Raw genomic sequence first — 19,981 nt, forward strand, 5'->3', positions numbered from 1 at the left:
TCTCTCCATTACAGTATTTATTCTCTGTAAGCCTACTACTTAACATGACAAATTGCCTCAAGTTTGTTAACTGATTTCAAATGGTGTTCCTTATAGCTCCAAGGATTAAGCAAAAGTATCTCAGAAATGAACAGGGAAGGCTCAGTGTTTGTCTTCTACCAGAATGGCAGAGATGTTTTACATACTGGGCTTTAAGTTGAGATAGAATACAACGAAAGGCTTCTGCTTTTTTCTTTTGAGTCTGAAAACCCTTTCATTTAATTTAAAGACACACTCTATAAAGTCTTTTGTAAAGTGAAGGATCTATCCTGTGATACTAATAATCACTCCCAATGTACCTGGTTTCTAAGATAATGATTTTTCTTAATATTAGGTATATATGTTCAAAATAATAATTATAGGATGTGTTTTTTTTTCCTGCATGTCTCTCGGGTAGACAAAACAAATGAATTTTAGCAGATAAGTGTTCTTTGCCTAGTAAACAAATAAAATAAAGAGACAAAACTGAGAATGTGGCTATTTGTTTTCCCATATTAGCAGAATTCACTAACAGGTTGTGCATAATCAGAGGCCAAGGATAAATAATGCTTCTCATACATGCACTGCTATTTGGGGGGAATCACTCTGCAAGCAGGGCTCCCTGAAAGGAGACTCTTGCCACAAAACAACTTCAGAGAGCAAAGGACAGTGTGTCATATCATCATGGACTTTAACCAGGGTACTAGTGATAAAACAGAGCACCCAATTCAACCAAATCTCATCTTCTTTTCCAAAACCAGTCCTTTCTCAAGCACACACTTCCCATACACTGAAAGTGTTGGAAAAAATTCAAGGGTTTTTCCATGAAAATCCTGAATGTAACCAACTGCCATAACAACTGAATCAAAGCTGGCAGAAAAACAGTGGTGCTTTTTTCCTCTTTACTTTGCTACAGAAGATGTCTGTAGTCTCATAGCATACACATTTGAGCATTTCCCTCAGGCAATGACATCTAGCACTCATGTCAGAACATTTGTATGACTTTTGCCCAAAACATAACTGTTTTGTACTACATATTTTTCCACACACAAAACTATCCTGTGTGATCTAGGGCTGCTATGAAGTGTGGCAAACCACAGTATCATAAAAATATTCATTTCCATTTTGTGTATCATTAATAACATCTTGGCATGATATTTCAGCCATAAAATTCCGCACAATAACTAGTGCTAAACAAACTTAATTTTTATTGACCAAAATGATAAAAACCATGAGGTAGAATATGCTGATCCATTAAAAATGTTATCTTTCCCAGCTCATCCATTTATTAACCTGAGGAATTCAATACTTAAAAACTCAAAGAATGAAGAACTTTCCAAAACCCACTCTCTACTTAAGAAGTGACAAGTTGGAAAAACTTGCTTAATACTAATAGGAAATATCTCCTTGTGGAAATGTCTTTACTACAAGCCTCTGCAGCTGCTACTGAAAGGATCCAGAGAAACATTAATGCCAGAGGGAGGAAAGAGACATCTGACAGGCAATATTCTTTCCAAGTGTAAATGTTAAATACTGTAATTAATATGAATTTCTCTTGCTTCATTTTCTCTAGGGTTACTTTTCATATGAACAAAGATACACAGATACCCCAGGAAATGCACTTTCTCATAATGGTGTTTCTAAATGCCTACCTTCCACAGCACATACACAGACTGTCTGTCTGCCTGCCTGTCTCTCTTTTTTTCCACGGTGTTCTGCCTTATGCAGGGACTTGGAATTTAATTTTCTGGCTTAGAAACACTTACATAGGCACAATTCCCAATGTCCTTGGCGAAGATTTTGAGGGGAATGCTCTTCGGGTAGTCCTTCTCTTTCTCTAGATTGATGTATCTAATCAAATGCAACAACAACCCAAAACAACACTGAGTCAGATGGATTTTGCCAATGGCTTATTTTTAAATCAATCTATTTTGCTAATATTTTCAATATACTTATATGCTATTTTTAAAAAGACAGATGGAGAGACTCAGCAAAGTCAGATTACATTATGGGTTGGAAGAGAATTTTAAAAGATTCTCAGGACATTAGGCATGGGCACAAAAAAGAAGAGGAGATCCATTTCAACTGAGGCTTGAGAAGTACAGTCAGGTTAAGGCACCTCTGGATGGTGTTTTATCCTCAAAGCTTCCCTACCTTCTCTGGACAGTCCCAGAAACTTAGTGATAAGTACAGGAGCATACATAATACTTTACTAGACCAAACCGAAACAATGGCCTTTTATTTCTCATTGAGCTCTCCAGTGCAGTATATATCTTGGTCGTCTCCATGCTTGGGAAGGGAGAGCAGGGAAGGACTATGGGAATAAGAGATGAATCTCAATTGACCATTTTAGTCTTAATGCTCAAAGGTAGGGAAAATAATTGAATTTTGAGGTCCTCAGCAGAAAACCTCCATGTATGGAAACTTAATACATGCTTTGAGGAAACTGTTAGCTCCACATGGTAGGTTGGAGACACCGAAAGAGATGGGAGAGATTACTGACTAATTTCTGTCTAGAATGATCTAACCAGACCTCAGTGTTCTCCTTCCTAGTAAGAAAGAAATACACGTAATAACAGAACATTATTTACAGTAAGTAGTTGCTAGTGTACAGTCTAAACAGTTTATTTTGAGGCAAATGAACAATTTCTACTAAGGCAAAGGGGGATAGTTTGGGGCACATCCCTGCAGAGAAAAATTTAATTCATTCAGCTACAACTTAAAGATTTATATATATATACTGGAAAAAATACCTCTGAAGGAGAGAGAGCCATCTGTCCTTCTGTTCTGGAGAACTACAATCAAAGAAAATGGGAGACAAAATTAAACCACATAAAATACTTATTTCTAACAAATTAAGATTGTCAGTCCAAACGAAATATCAACAACCTGTTGTTATTGATGTGGGTGCACACAACTGCAACCCTGGCATGACTGTGTTCTGAAGAACCCTGAAGTGAAAATGCCCATTAGGCAGAACTACACAGTTAAGCATAGTTTTATTAAAACCTCTTGGACAGATCCAAGACAGACCCACTTTCTTACTTTATGGCTCTTTTACAAGTGGTATCCTGATAGTGGAAAGAGTACTTGATTTGGAATCCAAACACCTTGTTTCAAAAATATATGCAAGATATATCATCATGGGCAAATCGCTAAGCTTTGATTTCCACATCTGTAAAACTGGGCTAATTATCTCAGAGTGTTTTTGTAGTTTTAAGTGCCATGCAAATAGAAAATATGCTTCATCTGAGATTAAAGAGGTTAAGGAGAAATCTGGCACATCGATGGAAATATCTTGGCCCAGAAACCAGTTGGTTGTCAGGAAAAGAAACACTTATTTCTCTATACATATGGCAGAACTATAATTTAGCCAATGAGTTCATAGAACTTATTCTTAATTACTATAATCCTCTAATTAAGATCAATTCATTAACAACTAAATAACTATTAATTATTAATTTTACTGCTGAAGTCACTGCTGCATTTAATTCTTAAAGTTAAAAATAAAGTTTATTTCTATATGGCCTTATTGCTCATTAGCTTTCAAAATCATGTTTCTAATCTTCTCAAAGAAGTTGGAAACCCTAGTTATTTTCTTGTTCCAGAAAAATATACTTAACAAATATCTGTAATTTGTTTCTTTGTAGCCTAGCAATTTTCTCCATAAGCAATTTCCCAGAATTGGTAATCAGAAAGTGCATTATATCTCTTCTGCCACTGACAAATTTTCATCTTTCACAACTCCTTACAATCTTTGATGTCTTCTCCTTTCATAAACAGAAGATTTTTTAGGTTCATTTATGTCAAATATTACACTTATTTAGCAAAAATCTGTGTTGAAAAATAGATGAGTTTTCTTTAGACCTTAAAACATTTTTCAAAGCAACTAAAGAAAATTACCCCTTTAAACACTTAGTATTTTTTGAACTTTTAATTGACTTGTAAGACACAAACTGTACAATGCTTAAATGTACTGTTCGAACAATTTTCACAAATTGAACACACCCATGTGACTAGCACACAGATTATGAAACAGAAAACCACCATGGAAGGTCTCCCTGTGTTCCTTTTCAGGCACTAGTTCCCACTATACTGACTTCTAACAAAATAGAATAGTTTTGTTTGTTTGGATACTTTATATAAATGTAACCATATAGTATGTACTATTTTGTATCTGGCTTCTTTCATTCAACATTATATTTGTGAGACATCCATATTACTGCATGTGGTTTTAGCTTGTTCATTCTCATTGCTGTATAGTGTTCCATTGTTTGAATATGTAGCGTACAATTACTTTAAAATAAGCAAATTATGAAGTGCATCAGGTTAATTCATTGACATTGATTTGGTAATCTTCTTGTATTTTCCCTATCTCCTGCTCTATGCAAGAATCCAGGACTTCTCTTTCCTTGGTAATTATTCATCTCAGGCATTTTTACAGAACTAAAAATGGAAGTACTCCAAAATCAAGGTTAGCTCTGAGTTTAATAAACACCTATGATAAGAGCCAGGAGAGAAGAAAGCCACATATCTTAGAGAAAGAAAAAGGGTAAGACAGATTGGAAAGATTCCCTCTAACTTGGGAGGAGATAGGGTCTGTTACCCCTAAGAGTTAGCTGGGAACCATATGTCATTTAGTTGAGGTGCCTAAAGAAACAGAAAGTCCCCAGAGGAAATGGTTATAAGGAGCAAGTGGGGAGGCTTGTTCCTAGGTACCAAGGTTTTTACATCAGCTAAGATACCTGCAGCCCACAAGTGGCAAGGAATCAAAGTATCTCGGATGTCAAAGAACAACTCTGAGCATAGCAGAGATAATGTCAGCAGTGGCCACAAAGAGACTGAAGGTCAGACTTTTCATCTGTTTTGAAGATATCACAGAAGTCTCCCATATCCTGGTTCTACCCTAAGAAAACAGGGGCTCCAGTAAAGAAGAAAATTTAATTTCCTAAAAGCCTGGCAAAATGGGGGCTCAAGATAGGTTTTTTTTTTTTTTTTTTTTTTCCGGTACGTGGGCCTCTCACTGCTGTGGCCTCTCCCGCTGCAGAGCACAGGCTCCGGACGTGCAGGCTCAAGGGCCATGGCTCACGGGCCCAGCCGCTCCACGGCACATGGGATCTTCCCGGACCGGGGCACGAACCTGTGTCCCCTACATCGGCAGGCGGACTCTCAACCACTGTGCCACCAGGGAAGCCCTAGATTTTCTTAATATTTCCTGATATATAAATGATTTCTGATATTATTTACTCCTTGGTAAAGATATGAGCCACTCTCATATCATTTCACTTCAGGCTGAAAAATTTCTGTCAGCATTTACTTTTTTGTACAGTTCTGCTGGTGATAAATTCTTAGAGTTTAAAACATTTTTTGAAGGATATTTTTGCTAGATATAGTATTCTAGGTTGAAAGCTTTTTCTTTAAATATTTAATTTTTAAACTGAAGTATAGTTGAATTACAGTATTATATTTGAGGTATACAGTATAGTGATTCAGTATTTTTATAGATTATATTACATTAAGAGTTATTATAAAATAATAATTATAATTCCCTGTGCTGTTCAATGTATCCTTGTTGCTTATTTATTTTATACAGGGTAGTTTGTATCTCTTAATCCCATGCCCCTAACGTGCCCCTCCCCCTTCCTTCTCCCCACTGGTAACCACTACTTTGTTTTCTGCATCTTTGAGTCTGTTACTGTTTTTCTATATCCATTCATTTGATTTACTTTCTAGATTCCACATATAAGTGATATTATACAGTATTTGTCTTTTGTTGACATACATCACTAAGCATAATATTCTCAAGGTCCATTCACATTGCTGCAGATGGCAGAATTTCATCCTTTTTTATGTCTGAGTAATACTCCATTGTGTGTGTGTGTGTGTGTGTGTGTGTGTGTGTGTGTGTGTGTATGTAAATATACACCACATCTTTATCCATTCATCTGTTGATGGACACAGGTTGCTTCCATATCTTGGCTATTGTAAATAATGCCATTATGAACATTGGGTACATGTATCTTTTTGAATTAGTGTTTTCGTTTTTTTTCTGTATATACATCCAGGAGTGAAACTGCTGGATCCTGTGGTAGTTTTTAGTTTTTTTTGAAGACCCTCCATACTGTTTTCCACAGTGGCTGCACCAATTTACATTCTCACCAACAGTGTACAAGGGTTCCCTTTTATCCACATCCTCGAAAACATTTGCTATTTGTGTTCTTGTTGATGACAACCATTCTGAAAGGTGTGAGGTGATATCTCATTATTGTTTTGATTTGCATTTCTCAAACAATTAGCAGTGTTGAGCATCTTTTCATGTGCCTGCTGTAAATCATCTTTGGAAAAATGTCTATTCAGGTCTTCTGCCTATTTTGGGATTGGGTGTTTGTTTTCTTTTGATAGTGGGTTGCACGAGCTGTTTAAATACTTTAGATATTATCCCCTTGTTGATCATATTTTCAAATATCTTCTCTCATTCTGTAGGTTGTCTTTTTGTTTTGTCAGTGGTCTCCTTTGCTATGCAAAAGTTCTTTGTTTAATTAGAGCTCATTTCTTTATTTTTGCTTTTATTTATTTTACCATAGGAAATAGATTAAAAAAATATTGTCACTGTTTATGTCAGAGTGTTCTGCCTATGTTTTCTTCTATGAGTTTTATGGTTTCTGGTCTTACACTTAGGCCTTTAATCCATTTTGACTTTATTTTTGTATACAGTATGAGGGGATGTTCCGATCTCATTGTTTTACATGTAGATGTCCAGTTTTCCTAGTACCATTTATTGAAGAGACTTTATTTTCTCCATTGTATACTCTTGCCTACTTTGTTGTAGATTAACTGACTGTAGGTGTGTGAGTTTATTTCTGGGCTCTCTATTCTATTCCATTGATCTATGTATCTGTTTTCGTGCCAGTATCATGCTGTTTTGATTATTGTAGCTTTGTAGTACAGTTTGAAGTCTGTGAGGGTGATACCTCCAGCTTTGTCCTTTTTTGCTTCAGCAAAAAGGTTGCTTCAGCAATTCAGGGTCTTTTGTATTTCCATATGAATATTAGGATTATTTGTTCAGTTCTGTGAAAAATGTCACAGGTATTTTCATACAGATTGCAATACATCTGTAGATTGTTTTGGGTAGTATGGTCACTTTAACAATATTAATTCTTCAAATCTAAGAGCATGGGATATCTTTCCATTTCTCTGTATCATCTTCAATTTCCTTCACTGTTTCATAGTTTTCAGTGTATATGTCTTTCACCTCCCTGGTTAAGTTTATTCCTAGGCATTTTATTCTTTTTGATGTGATTTTAAACGGGATTGTTTTCTTGCTTTCTCTTTCTGATAGTTCAGTATTAGTGTATAGAAAAGCAACAGATTTATGTATATTAAGCTCATATCTTGTAACTTTGCTGAATTCATTTATTAGTTCTAATAGTTTTGGGTGGAGACTTTAGGGTTTTCTATCCATAGTACCAGGCCATCAGCATAGTGACAGTTTTACTTCTTCTCTTCCACTTTGGATGTCTTTCATATCTTTTTCTTGTCTGACTGCTGTGGCACAGACTTCCAATACTATGTTAAATAAAAGTGGTGAGAGTGAGCACCCTTGTCTTGTTCCTGAATTTAGAGGAAAAACAGTTTTTCACCATTGGATATGATGTTAACTCTGGGTTTATCATAATGCTCTTTATTATGTTGAGATATGTTCCTCTAATCCAACTTTGATGAGGGTTTTTATCATGAATGGATGTTGAATTTTTTCAAATGCTTTTTCTGCATCTATTGAGATGATGATGTGATTTTTATCCTTCCATCTGTTAATGTGGTATATCATACTGATTGATTTGCAAATGCTGAAGCATCCTTGTGTCCCTGGAATAAATCCCACTTCATCATGGTGTATGATTCTATATACTGTTGGATTCCATTTGCTAATATTTTGTTACGGATTTTTGCATGTATATTCATCAAAAATATTGGCCTGTAATTTTCTTTTTTTGTAGTGTCTTTGCCTGGTTTTGGTATCAGGGTAATGGTGGCCTCATAGAATGAGTCTGGGAGTGCCCCCTCCTCTTCAATTTTTTGGGATAGTTTGAGAAGGATAGGAATTAGCTCTTCTTTATATATTTGGTAGAATTTTCCTGTGAAGCCATCTGGTCCTGGACTTTTGTTTGCTAGTAGGTTTTTTTTAAATTACAAATTCAATTTCAGTACTAGTGATCAGTCTGTTCAAATTGTCTGTTTCCTCTTGATACACTGTTAGCAGGTTGTATATTTTTAGACATCTGTCTATTTCTTCTAGGCTGCCAATTTGTTGGACAACTGTTCACAGAGTTCTTTTATGATTTTTGTATCTCTGTAGTATTAGTTGTTATTTCTTCTCTTTCATTTCTTATTTTGTTTCTTTGGGTCCTCTCCCTTTTCTTGGTGAGCCTAACTAAAGGTTTATTGATTTTGTTTATCTTTTCAAAAAACCAGCTCTTGGTTTCGTTGGTGTTTTCTATTTTTTTTTTTTTTTGGTCTCTATTTTATTTGTTTCCTTTCTGTTCCTTACTATTTCCTTCCTTCTGCTGACTTTTAGCTTTCTTTGTTCTTTTCTTTCTCTTCCTTTAAATGGTAGGTTAGGTTTTTGAGATTTTTCTTGTTACTTGAGAAAGGCCTGTATTGCTATAAGCGTCCCTCTTAGAACTGCTTTTGCTGCATCCTATAGATTTTGGAGTGTTGTGTTTCCATTTTCATTTTTCTCAAGGTATTTTCTTATTTCTTCTTTGATTTTAGCATTGTCCCATTGGCTCTTCAGTAGCATGTTGTTTAGTCTCCAAGTATTTGTGTTTTTCACATTTTTCTTTCTGTAATTGTTTTCTAGTTGTTATTGGAAAAGATGCTTGATATAATTTCTATCCTGTTAAATTTGCTGACACATGTTTTCTGGCCTAGTATGTGATCTATCCTGGAGAATGTTCCATGTACACTTGAAAAGAATGTGTATTCTGCTCGTTTTGGTTGGAGTGTGCCATAGCTATCTATTAAGTCCATCTGGTATATTATGCCATTTAAGACCACTGTTGCCTTAATGATTTTCTATCTGGATGATCTGTCCATTGATGTAAGTGTGGTGTTGACATCCCCTACTATTATTATATTACTGTCAGTTTCTCCCTTTATGTCTTTTAATATTTGCTTTACATGTTTAGGTGCTCCTGTATTGGATGCATATATGTTAATGAGTATATATACTCTTCTTTTATTGATCCCTTTATCATAAAATAATGCCCTTTTTTGTCTATTGTTATACACTTTTAAAAAATCTATTTTGTCTGCTATGAGTATTGAGATTCCAGCTTTCTTGTCTTTTCCACTTGTATGAAATATATTTTCCCATGCCTTCACTTTCAGTCTGTGTGTGTCTTTAGTTGAGAAGTGAGTCTCTTGTAGGCAGCATATAGGTGGGTCTTGCTTTTTTTTTTTTAAATCCAATCAGCCAGATATGTCTATTGATTGGAGCATTTAGTCCATTGACATTTAAGGTAATTATTAATAGGTATGTACTTATTGCCATTTTATTACTTGTTTTCTGGTTGTTTTTTGTAGTTTTTGTAGTTCTTCTCTTGTCGTTTCTTCTCTTTCTGTTTCTTCCCTTGTGGTTTTATGATTTTCTTTAGTAGTATGCTTGTGTTCCTTTTAGTTTTTGAGTATCTATGGTAGGTTTTTGATTTGTGGTGACCATTGGGTTCATATATGTTGACCTACAACTACATCTACTTATTTTAAATTGTAGTCATTTAAGTTCAAATACAACCTAAAAGATCTATATTTTTTACTCCCCCTCCTACATTTTGTGTTTTTGATGTCATATTTTACATTTTCATGTTTATCCCTTAACTGTTTATTGTGGTTATAGCTACTTTTACAAATTTTTCTTTTTATTTTCATACTAGCTTACTTAAGCGGTTGATCCTCAGTTCTTAGTATTATTTGCCTTTCCTAGTGGAATTTTCCCTTTCCTATAGATTCTTACTTATTTTCCACTTAGAGAAAACCCTTTAACATTTATTTTAGGGTAGGTTTAGTACTGATGAATTCTTTCAGTTTTTGCCTTCTGTGAAGTCCTTTATCGCTCCTAAGACTCCAGATGATAATCTTGCTGGGTAGAGTATCATAGGTTGAAAGATTTTCCCTTTCAGCGCTTTGAATACATCACGTCACTCCTTCCTGTCCTGTTTGGGATCCTCTGTGCTTCCTGTACCTGGGTATCTGTTGCTCTCTTCAGGTTTGGGAAGTTTTCAGCCATAATTTCATGAAATATATTTTCAATCCCTTTCTTCCTCTCTTTTCCTTCTGGGACTCCTATAATGTGAATGTTGGTAAGCTTAATGTTATCCCAGAGATCTTTTAAACTTTTCTCATTAAAATTTTTTTCTGTTCTTATCTGGTAATTTTTATTATTCTATCTTCCAGGTCACATAGTCTGCTATTCCTTTTAGTGTGTTTTTTATTTTGGTTATTGAATTCTTCATTTCTAACTGGGTCTTTTCATATTTTCTAGATTCTTGTTAAAATTTTTCAGTGTTCATTTATTTTTCCCTAATCCAGCTAATACTTTTATTATAAACGTTTTGAATTCTTTGTCTGATACATTGTTTGCTTCATTATTTATTTCTCTCAGGGGTTTTCTCTTATTTCAGTTGAAACCGGTTCCTCTGCCTTTTCATTTTGCTTAACATTCTCTGCCTCTATGAATTTTGGTGAAACACTTACGTATGATATTCTTGAACTGGTGTACTTATGTGGGAGCATCTCTATACAGACTGTGTGTGCCCGGTGCCTTTGGTGGGAGAGCTGGATTTGATGTGGATACAAGTTACATTTTTCCTCAGTGTGTGTTGGCAGCTATAGCCTTGGTAGTGGGTGTGGCTGGAGATGGATAGGCTAGAGCTGAAGCTACATGTGAGGCAGAACTTCCTCTCTGCTCAGTGGGTCTCAAGTTGCTGCAGCAGAAGCCCTGAGATTCAGTCCTGAGCTGGCTCTGTTCCCGTTAAGTGTGTGCTTTCAATTCTTCAAGCACTGCAACCCTTGCTCCAGAGGTGGCAGTGCTGATGCAAGGGGGTCCTGTGTTGGCTCTTGGCTAATGTTGGCCTCAGACAGATATCTGAGCTGTCTCTAATCTGCTGCCTGTGCAGGAATCTGCAATTGTTTTCCTTAATCTGCTCATAGGCAGCCTTGGGTCCAAGTTCCCTTTGTCCTTCTCCCTCCTCTCCACCTCACCGGGGAGCTGTACTGCAGGGCAAGTGGGGTCCATGTGAACTCTCTCCATATATTGGGGCATGAGCAGTGGTGGACTGGCTGTTATATAGAGTTCTGGGCTGCTTCTGATGCACTACTTAAGTAAGTACCAACAATAGACACTGCCACCCCACCCAGATGCCACCCCAGGACCAAGTTGCCTTTGGTGGTCCAAGCTCTGTCTTTAGTCATAGCAGCCCTCGCTCCAGTGGGGAGTTGCAACATGGAGTAAGCGGGGCTTGAGCATTCACTCTGCCAGAGCCGAGGAGCACACTGAGATGGTCACAGGAAACTGGCAGGCACTAGAGTGATCCTTTATCGGCCCTCTCCAACCTGCCTCAGGGGCAAGCCAGCTTGTGTGTTTGTGTATGTGTGTGTGTGTGTGTGTGTGTGTGTGTGTGTGTTTCTGGGTATGGGTGTGCAAGCAGAGTCTAAGTTTTCCACAGCCCTCCTGTTAATTCCAGCAGTCCTCCAACCCGCCAAGGGGGTTGGTCTCCCCTGTGTAGGACGCCAGGAGTGGAATGCCCAATCTGTGGCTTGAACTGCTCACTCCCCAGGGCAGGTCTCTGCCTGTGTAATCTCCCTTTTCCTCTGAGTCCCCTCCCAGTGGCAAGGTCCCAGCCTGATCACTTTTCTTCCCTTCCTATCTGATTACGTGTGGATCTTTCTTACAGCCTTGGTTGTACAGAAGTCTTTCTGCCAGTTTCCAGTTAGTTTTCAGTGAGAATTATTCCACACACAGATGTATTTTTGATGTGTTCGTGGGGGGAGGTAAGTTCCACATCCTCCTACTCTGCCATCTTGATCAATCTAATGAGTCTTCTTTAAACACTTTAAAGATGTCATTTCACTGACCTCTGAAACAGCCATAATTTCTGATGAAAAAAACCACAGTGAGGCAAATTGTTGTTCCACTATATGTAATGTGTTGTTTTTTTCTGGCTGCTTTCATGATTTTCTCTTATCTTTGGTTTATAGCAGTTTGTCTATAACATGAATAGGTGAAGTTTTCTTCACATTACTCCTATTTAGGGTTCACAGAGCTTACATTTATGTCTTTCACCAAATCTGGGAGGTTTTCAAACCATTATTTATTCTGCCACATTCCCAGTCTCTCCTCTTTCTGGAATTCCCGTTACATGTATGTTATACATTGTGGTTTTCCTACAAGTCTGTGATGTATTTTTCATTAAAAAAATCTTTTTTTTCCTCTCTTCCTCAGAGTGGACAATTTCTGTTGATATACCTTCAATTTCACTGACCCATTTCTCTTTCATTTCCATTTTGCAACTAAAGCCACAGAGGGAATTTTTAAAAATTTAAGATACAATTTTTAGTCCTAGAATTTTCATTTGGCTTTTAAAAAATATTTCCTATTTCTCTGCTGAGATTTCCTATCTTTTCATTCATTTCAATTGGCTTTTCCTTTTACCTACTGAGCATAGTTATAAGAGCTGCTTTAAAGTTCTTTTACAGTAATTCCAACAAATAGATCATCACAGGATTGGCTTCTATTTGTTATATTTTTCCTTTTCAGGTTCTTCATATGTTAAAAAATTTTAGATTACATTCTACACATTATAAATGTTGTGTTTTAGAGACTCTGAGTTTTGTTATATTTGCAAAATAATGATGTTTTTGTTTTAACAGACAATTAACTTTATTAGATTCAAGCTGCAAACTCTATTTCACCTGTGTTGAGCAGCACCTCAGTTCAATTCTTTTAGCCTTAGCTTCAAGCTCCTTTAAAGTCTGTTCCATGCATGTGTGGTTCAGCATTCAGCCAGAGACTTAGGCAGAGTCTAAACAAAAAATCTGGAGCTTCCTTTTTCTGATACTCTTCTTTTTGAGATTTCCTCCCTCATGTTCCTGTGGCTGTGGCTGACCCAGACTCTGTACTTTGGTGTTTCAGCCCAGAAAGACTGGGTTTTCGTCAGTTTAGTTGCTCTGCACTGTGATTTGACTGCAGCCTTTCCTCAGGCTAATAATGCCTTAAAAACAGAAAACTTGCTCAGTGCTGGTGCTTCCCTGATGGCACAGTGGTTAAGAATCCACCCGCCAATGCAAGGGACACGGGTTAGAGCCCTGGTCCAGGAAGATCTTACTTGCCATGGAGCAACTAAGCTCGTGTGCCACAACTACTGAGCCTGTGCTCTAGAGCCCGTGAGCCACAATTACTGGGCAAGCCCATGCGCCTAGAGCCTGCGCTCTGCAACAAGAGTAGTCCCCACTTGCTGCAACTAGAGAAAGTCCATGTGCAGCAATGAAGACCCAACACAGCCAAATATAAATAAATAATAAAATTTTAAAAAGTTTCAATTCTTCTCCAAAATCTGCCAACTTTTGTTCACTTTCCAGAACCTTCAGGGAGTTGCTGTTTGTGTTTTGTTCAGAGTTTACAGTTGTTATCTATAGAGTGGTCAGTCTGTTAATACGTCACTCTGCCATAACAGAGTCCGAACTCTTCAACACTACTTTTTTTAAGAGTAATCTTTAATTTTGAAATAATTTTAGATTTTCAGAAAAGTTACAAAGATTGAGTACAGAGAATCCCTGTATACCTCACACCCAGTTTTAGTTTCCTCTAATGTTACCTCTTACATTATCATGGCACATTTGTCAAACTAAGAAACCAATATTGGTGCATTACCATTAACTGAACTATTGATTATTCAGATTTCACCAGTTTTTCCACTAATGTCCTTTTTCTATTCTAGGATGCATTCGAGGATTCCACATAGCATTTAGTTATTATGTCTCCTTAGTGACCTTTTTTGTGTCTTTTCCTGGTTGTTTTTTTTTTCTGACCTTGACAATTTTGAGGCTTACTGGTCAGGTAACCCCACAGAACATCCCTCAATTTGGGCTTGTCTGATATTTTTCTCAGGATTAGACTGGGGTTATGGCTTTGGGGGAGAAATACCACAGAAGTGAATTGCTCCTCATTACATTCTATCAAAGCATAGATGATATTCACACAACATCACTAGTGATGTTAATCATTCAGTTAAAGTACTATACTTTTTGAGGAATTACAGTGTATGCAAAACTTGTTTCTACATTTTCCCTTCTTTTTAAAAAAGTTTTATGGAAACTCCTTGATTAAAGACATCATGTAGTCCCACCCCTCACTTGAAATCGCTTCCTTTCAGCTGTAAACTCTAAGATTAAATAATTGGAATTGATAATATCTAGAGAAGTCTGTCATGGAAAAGAAGATATGCAGAGAATGATACAAATACATGTTTCTTCCAAATAAGTTCTTAATATCTTGTGGTAGGCCAATAGTGCATAATAGAATTTAATGGCATGCCTTTCCTTTATTAGAAGATTAACAGCTTAAAACATTTAGTTATCTGGATTTAGGATGGTGCCTGAGGAGTTTGATGGTAGTGAGAAGAGAAGTAGAAAGAAAAACGTGTGCATGAAATAAAGACCAGCTATTTTAAGTGTAAAACAAATATTGGACTTGAGGGCACAATCGTTCAAAATCATAAGTTTGAGTTTTGGTATGCTCACTCTGAACTAAAAAGTACCAATCAGCATGTTCAGATAAGAGCACAAAGATTCTCTATTTGTACATTCTCCAACTCCATCCCAGCCAAGGAGTGAGTCTTAGGAAACTGACTTTCACTCCTTGAGTCATAAATTTGCTTTTGATTGTCACATCTCTATAGAAAGCAATTTAGGAAACACATTATTTCATGACATTAAATTTATTTCTATAATTAAAAACTAGTTTTTAAGAAATTTGGGAGTGTAAACCAGTTATTCAAGCTTAATTGGGGTATTTTATAAAATTGTTTTCAGTAAAAGGTCTGTTTCAGTGGTTTAAAAAGCCAACTTGAAAGCTCAATATACAAAGAAAATACCTAAACATGAGGGAAGGGGATGTTGGAGAGGTGGGCTCCTAGAGCTCTGACCACTCTATTCCTCTTCTATGGTCTTTGAGGTGTTTCAGTAGCCCCTTTAAAAATCACAGCTCAAACCAAGGTAAATGATTCCAAGAGTTCTCAATATTTACCATTACATTTCACATATTTTAATAAAAAACTCTTTGGGAGAAACATAAGGCATACAGGTGTCTTTATTGGGGGTGTGCCAAAAGATGAGTTATTGGCTTCAGAATACAAGTGAACTTATTGACAAAATAGAACAGATCAATCAGAATAAAATATTTTTCTTTAAAAAATTAGGGGAACAAAACTGCATTAACCTTTTTTCTCTCCATCCTAGAAATTACATAGCTGACTGTATTTCACAGTAGCTAACCCATGTGAATACAGGACAAGCTATGGTTCTCACCTGAAAGTGGCCACGAAGTTCACTGTGGGCCAGCCTAAGACAAAGGATTTCAGGGCATTGGTGTTGCCTTCTCCCACTTCATCCACACAGCTTGCTGTCCACATGTCACTTAATTTTATTTTATTTTTTATCTTAAAGTTGTTGTTATATCTAGAAAGATAAGAACCAGACAGGATTTTTTGTTATTCTGTTTCTTAAATTTTATGAGAACTTCTATACTTGTGATAAGAGGACAGTTTCCACTAATCATGGGCAAAGAATGTCTTATTCATTTTTCTTACCTTCAGTGCCTACCACAGTAAATTGTAACATTTGGCTACCTTAGCCCAAAAAGGCCGTTGAAACATTTGGTGTATTGGTCCTCATGCCTGCATTTATGGCAGCAAATAGCCATAAACTGGCAACTTAATTTTTCTATACGTTGAGCATTGCATTTGGATCAAAAACCTAATTTTAAACTTACTGCTGTTATAAAAAAAGAATTCTTTTATTATTTACAACTTGCTTATTTCCAAAATTATTTGAGTGGCTGAATAAAAGATTAAACATAAACATTATTTATTAAAATATTTATAAAATTTTCACTTTATATGCACTAAAAAATATAAACTGGAATTAATTAGAGAAATTTACAATGCATTTCCAACTGAGTGGTTATGATTTTCTAGTCTTTAGAAGCAAAGATTATTTTAAATTTCCTTTTTAAACCATTTCCCCTTATATTTTGGCTAAAATTGAAAAAACTGTAGCCTAAGAATAGACCTTAAACTAAGCTGAAAAAAGAAAAAAGATGCCAGGAAGTATTATATTTAAGTAGAGTTGATGCAATTAATATTTATCTCTGGGTACAGAGAAGGTGATTTACTTTTAAGCTGGCAATGAAATTGCTTTTTGACAATTTCTATCTAATCCCCCTTACAACCCTGATATTGACACTATCATATTTCTTGACCTAGTTTACAGTTTTAATGCTCATAATGAACCTGAGACTTAAATAGTTAGAAGGCACTGGTAAGGATAAAAAGAATGCCCAGGGACACGTCGGTACTTCCTATCATTCAGAGCCATTTATGGAAACATTAAAAGCTAAAATGAAATCAAAGATGCTTCATATGGAAGTATCCCTAAAACTCGTCATGGAATATTTAAAGCTAAAATTCTTCAGTAGGATTTATAAAATGTAAAGGGATTTTTCAGGAACTATACATGAAGACTAATCTAGATTCAAAGCCTCATCTATGCTTCCTGTAGCGCACACAATGTAAGTACAATAGAAAAGTGCCTTGAGGCACAATGCCTTCATTCTATATTTCATTTCAGTATTTTTCACCCTATTGCTATAAATCATTCAATTTTTTAAAAAGTAAAATCCTACTTCTTTTGTTTTTTCCTTTTAAAAATCTTATTTCTTGATGGCAGCTATCTAGGTAATATAAAACTGAAACTATGAATCTTTTCCAAGGAAAACTATGTTTCCATATCTGTTTTCATACATTTTGAGTTTTTTAATGCAGGCCTCTCTTTATATTAGATACTTCAAATACCATGTGGGAACTTGTATACCTATTGACTTGGAAAAAGCCATTCCAACGATTCCTTCCCTAGATCAATAAAGTACCAAGATTTCCACCTCATTATATAAAAAACAAGGAACTGTCCAAAAGTGTAAACAATACTTCCATTCTAATGGTCAATATTTATTGAGAACTTACCATTTGCCAGTCACTGTTAACACTTTACACATATTAAGTTTAATCCTCAAACATTTTAGAGATGAGGAAATGTTGTCACAGGGAGGTTAAGTAATTTGCCAAAAGTCAAACAGCTTAACTAGCAGAGCTAGAATCCGAACCTGAGCAGGGTTGATTCTTGAGCTTGTTTATGCTCATAACCATTAAGTATCTATAAAAAGCCCTGGATATAGTCATTCTTACAAAGCACCTGGAGGTGACTTTGTATCCATGAAGTTTCCTTCAGCTTTACTATCTTAATACTTACTTTTTCAAATGTCCTCACCTACAAGGCTTTCTGATGGGACTGTTTATTATGGAAGTAGGGGAGAAATCTCATGAACATTTATGTCCATAAAGCTAGAGGTACTAGTTTAAAAATATTTAAAACAAGTATTCCAATAAAGCTTTATATTAAGATGGATAGTATTAGGGTCACAGTGTGTATCTTCAGATTTTTCACTCTCAATTTCCAACAGTATTAGACTATTCCAATGGAAATTTAAAAGTATGAATTCCAGTGAACCGTTGAAATACATAGGATTCTAGAGAGATTTCCTTCCATTCTAAGATGGAGATGGTCTATTAAATACGTTTTGGGGTAGAGAATATGGTATATTCCACAAGTATCTGATGGTAATTCTACTGGTAATGAATTAATAATCAGAACTTTTTTTCTCCTCATCTTTTTGACTTACACAGAATTCATCATTACTTCCCTATTTGTTTAGGAAATAAAATATGAGAATAGAGATGGCTTAAGAGGGTATGAAATAACTACTTTCATTTCCTTTTAGTAAATTCCAAATAGGTGCTCTATGGCTATTAACAGAGATAATATCAGCTTCTTTCTAAATACTCTGATGCTCATAAACATTGTTTTTAAAAAAATGTAAAGCCCTACTTCTATAGGAAAAATAATTTTTTTTTTTGGAAAAATAATTTTTAATTCAGCTTTCTAATGAATATCAAAAGTGGTCCCTAAGGTCGCATCCAGCTTTAATACTTGTTCTAATTCAGTATGGAAAAGAATGACAATAAACTCAAAATAATTTTAGGCAAACATTGTCAACATTCAGCATAAAATGGAGCAAATAAAATACCTTAGCCAAAGAAAGAAAGACTTTGGGCTTTCGTTGTTCTTCTTTATCTAACTCCTTTAGATGGTAGGTTAGGTTGTTTATTTGAGATTTTCCTTGTTTCCTGAGGAAGGCCTGTATTGCTATAAACTTCCCTCTCAGAACCACTCTAGCTGCATATCATAAACTCTGAAGTGTTCTGTTTCCACTTTCATCTGTCTCAAGGTATTTTCTGATTTCTTCTTTGATTTTTTTCATTGACCCATTGTTTATTTTGTAGCATGTTGTTTAGTCTCCACATGTTTGTGACTTTCCCATTTTTCTTTTTGTAATTGATTTCCAGTTTCATGCAGTTGTGATTGGAAGATGCTTGATATAATTTCTATCCTGTTAAATTTGGTGACACTTGTTTTCTGGCCTAGTATGTGATCCATCCTGGAGAATGTTCCATGTACACTTGAAAAGGATGTGTATTCTGCTGGGTTTGGTTGGAGTGTGCTGTAGCTATCTATTAAGTCCACCTGGTCTATTATGCCATTTAAGACCACTGTTGCCTTAATGATTTTCTGTCTGGATGATCTGTTCATTGATGTAAGTGGGGTGCTCACATCCCCTACTATAATTGTATTATTGTCAGTTTCTCCCTTTTAACATTTTCTCTCTTTTAACATTTGCTTGATATATTTAGATGCTCCTGTACTGGGTGCATGTATGTCAATGAGTATAATACCTCTTCTTGTATTGATCCCTTTATCCTTACCTAATGCCCATCTTTGTCTTTTCTTATAGCCTTTGTTTTAAAGTCTACTTTATCTGATATGAGTATTGCTACTCCAGCTTTCTTGTCTTTTCCATTTGCATGAAATATCTTTTTCCATCCCCTCACTTTCAGGCTGTATGTGTCTTTAGCTGTGAAGTAAGTCTCCTGTAGGTAGTATATAGATGGATCTTGGATTTTTTAATACAATCAATGTTTTTTGATGTATTTTTTCCAATGACATTTAAAGTGATTATTGATAGGTACTCTTATTGCCATTTTGTTATTGGTTTTCTGGTGTTTTTGTTTTCCTCTCTGTTCCTTTTTTCTTGTGGTTTGATGATTTTCTTTAGTGGAATATTTGTGTTCCTTTCTTTTTAGTTTTTGTGTATCTATTGTAGGTTTTTTTATTTGTGATTACCATGGGGTTCATATATGTTGACGTATATCTATTTGTTTTAACCTGATAGTCATTTAAGTTCAAACACATTCTAAAAAAATCTACATTTTTTCTTCTTTCCCCCACATTTTGTGTTTTTGATGTCCTATTTCACAAGTTCATATTTATCCCTTAACTGTTTATTTTATTTATAGCTGATTTTTACAATTTTTGTCCTTTAGACTTCATACTGTCTTATTTAAGTCATTGATCCACAGCCTTTACTGTATATTTTCCTTTATTAGTTGTATGTTTCCTTTTCTGTAATTTGTTACTTCTTGTTGTAGCCTTTCCTTTTCTACTAAGAGAAGGCTCTTTAACATGTTTTAGGGTCAAGTTAGTATTGATGAGCTCTTTTAGTTCTTGCTTGTCTGAG

At 35.6% G+C, this 19,981-nt stretch overlaps 1 protein-coding gene across 4 annotated transcripts in view; it reads right to left on the reverse strand.

The window, feature by feature from the left end:
* The window catches only part of ARHGAP20 (Rho GTPase activating protein 20), a 153,204-nt gene that overhangs the window by 37,865 nt on the left and 95,358 nt on the right, over positions 1-19,981 (reverse strand). For 3 of the 4 annotated variants that reach the window (XM_079928583.1, XM_079928584.1, XM_079928582.1), the window contains exons 4-6: positions 15,601-15,750; positions 2,772-2,813; positions 1,785-1,869 (exon numbers count right to left, since the gene is read on the reverse strand). In XM_079928583.1, the coding sequence (XP_079784709.1) occupies positions 1,785-1,869; positions 2,772-2,813; positions 15,601-15,750 (277 nt within the window). Of the gene's footprint in view, positions 1-1,784; positions 1,870-2,771; positions 2,814-15,600; positions 15,751-19,981 lie in introns of those variants that run through there. The other variant, XM_079928585.1, reaches the window with a different exon arrangement.

The sequence above is a fragment of the Stenella coeruleoalba genome, assembly GCF_951394435.1.
Source record: "Stenella coeruleoalba genome assembly, chromosome: 8".
In the NCBI taxonomy this organism is placed as follows: domain Eukaryota; kingdom Metazoa; phylum Chordata; class Mammalia; order Artiodactyla; family Delphinidae; genus Stenella; species Stenella coeruleoalba.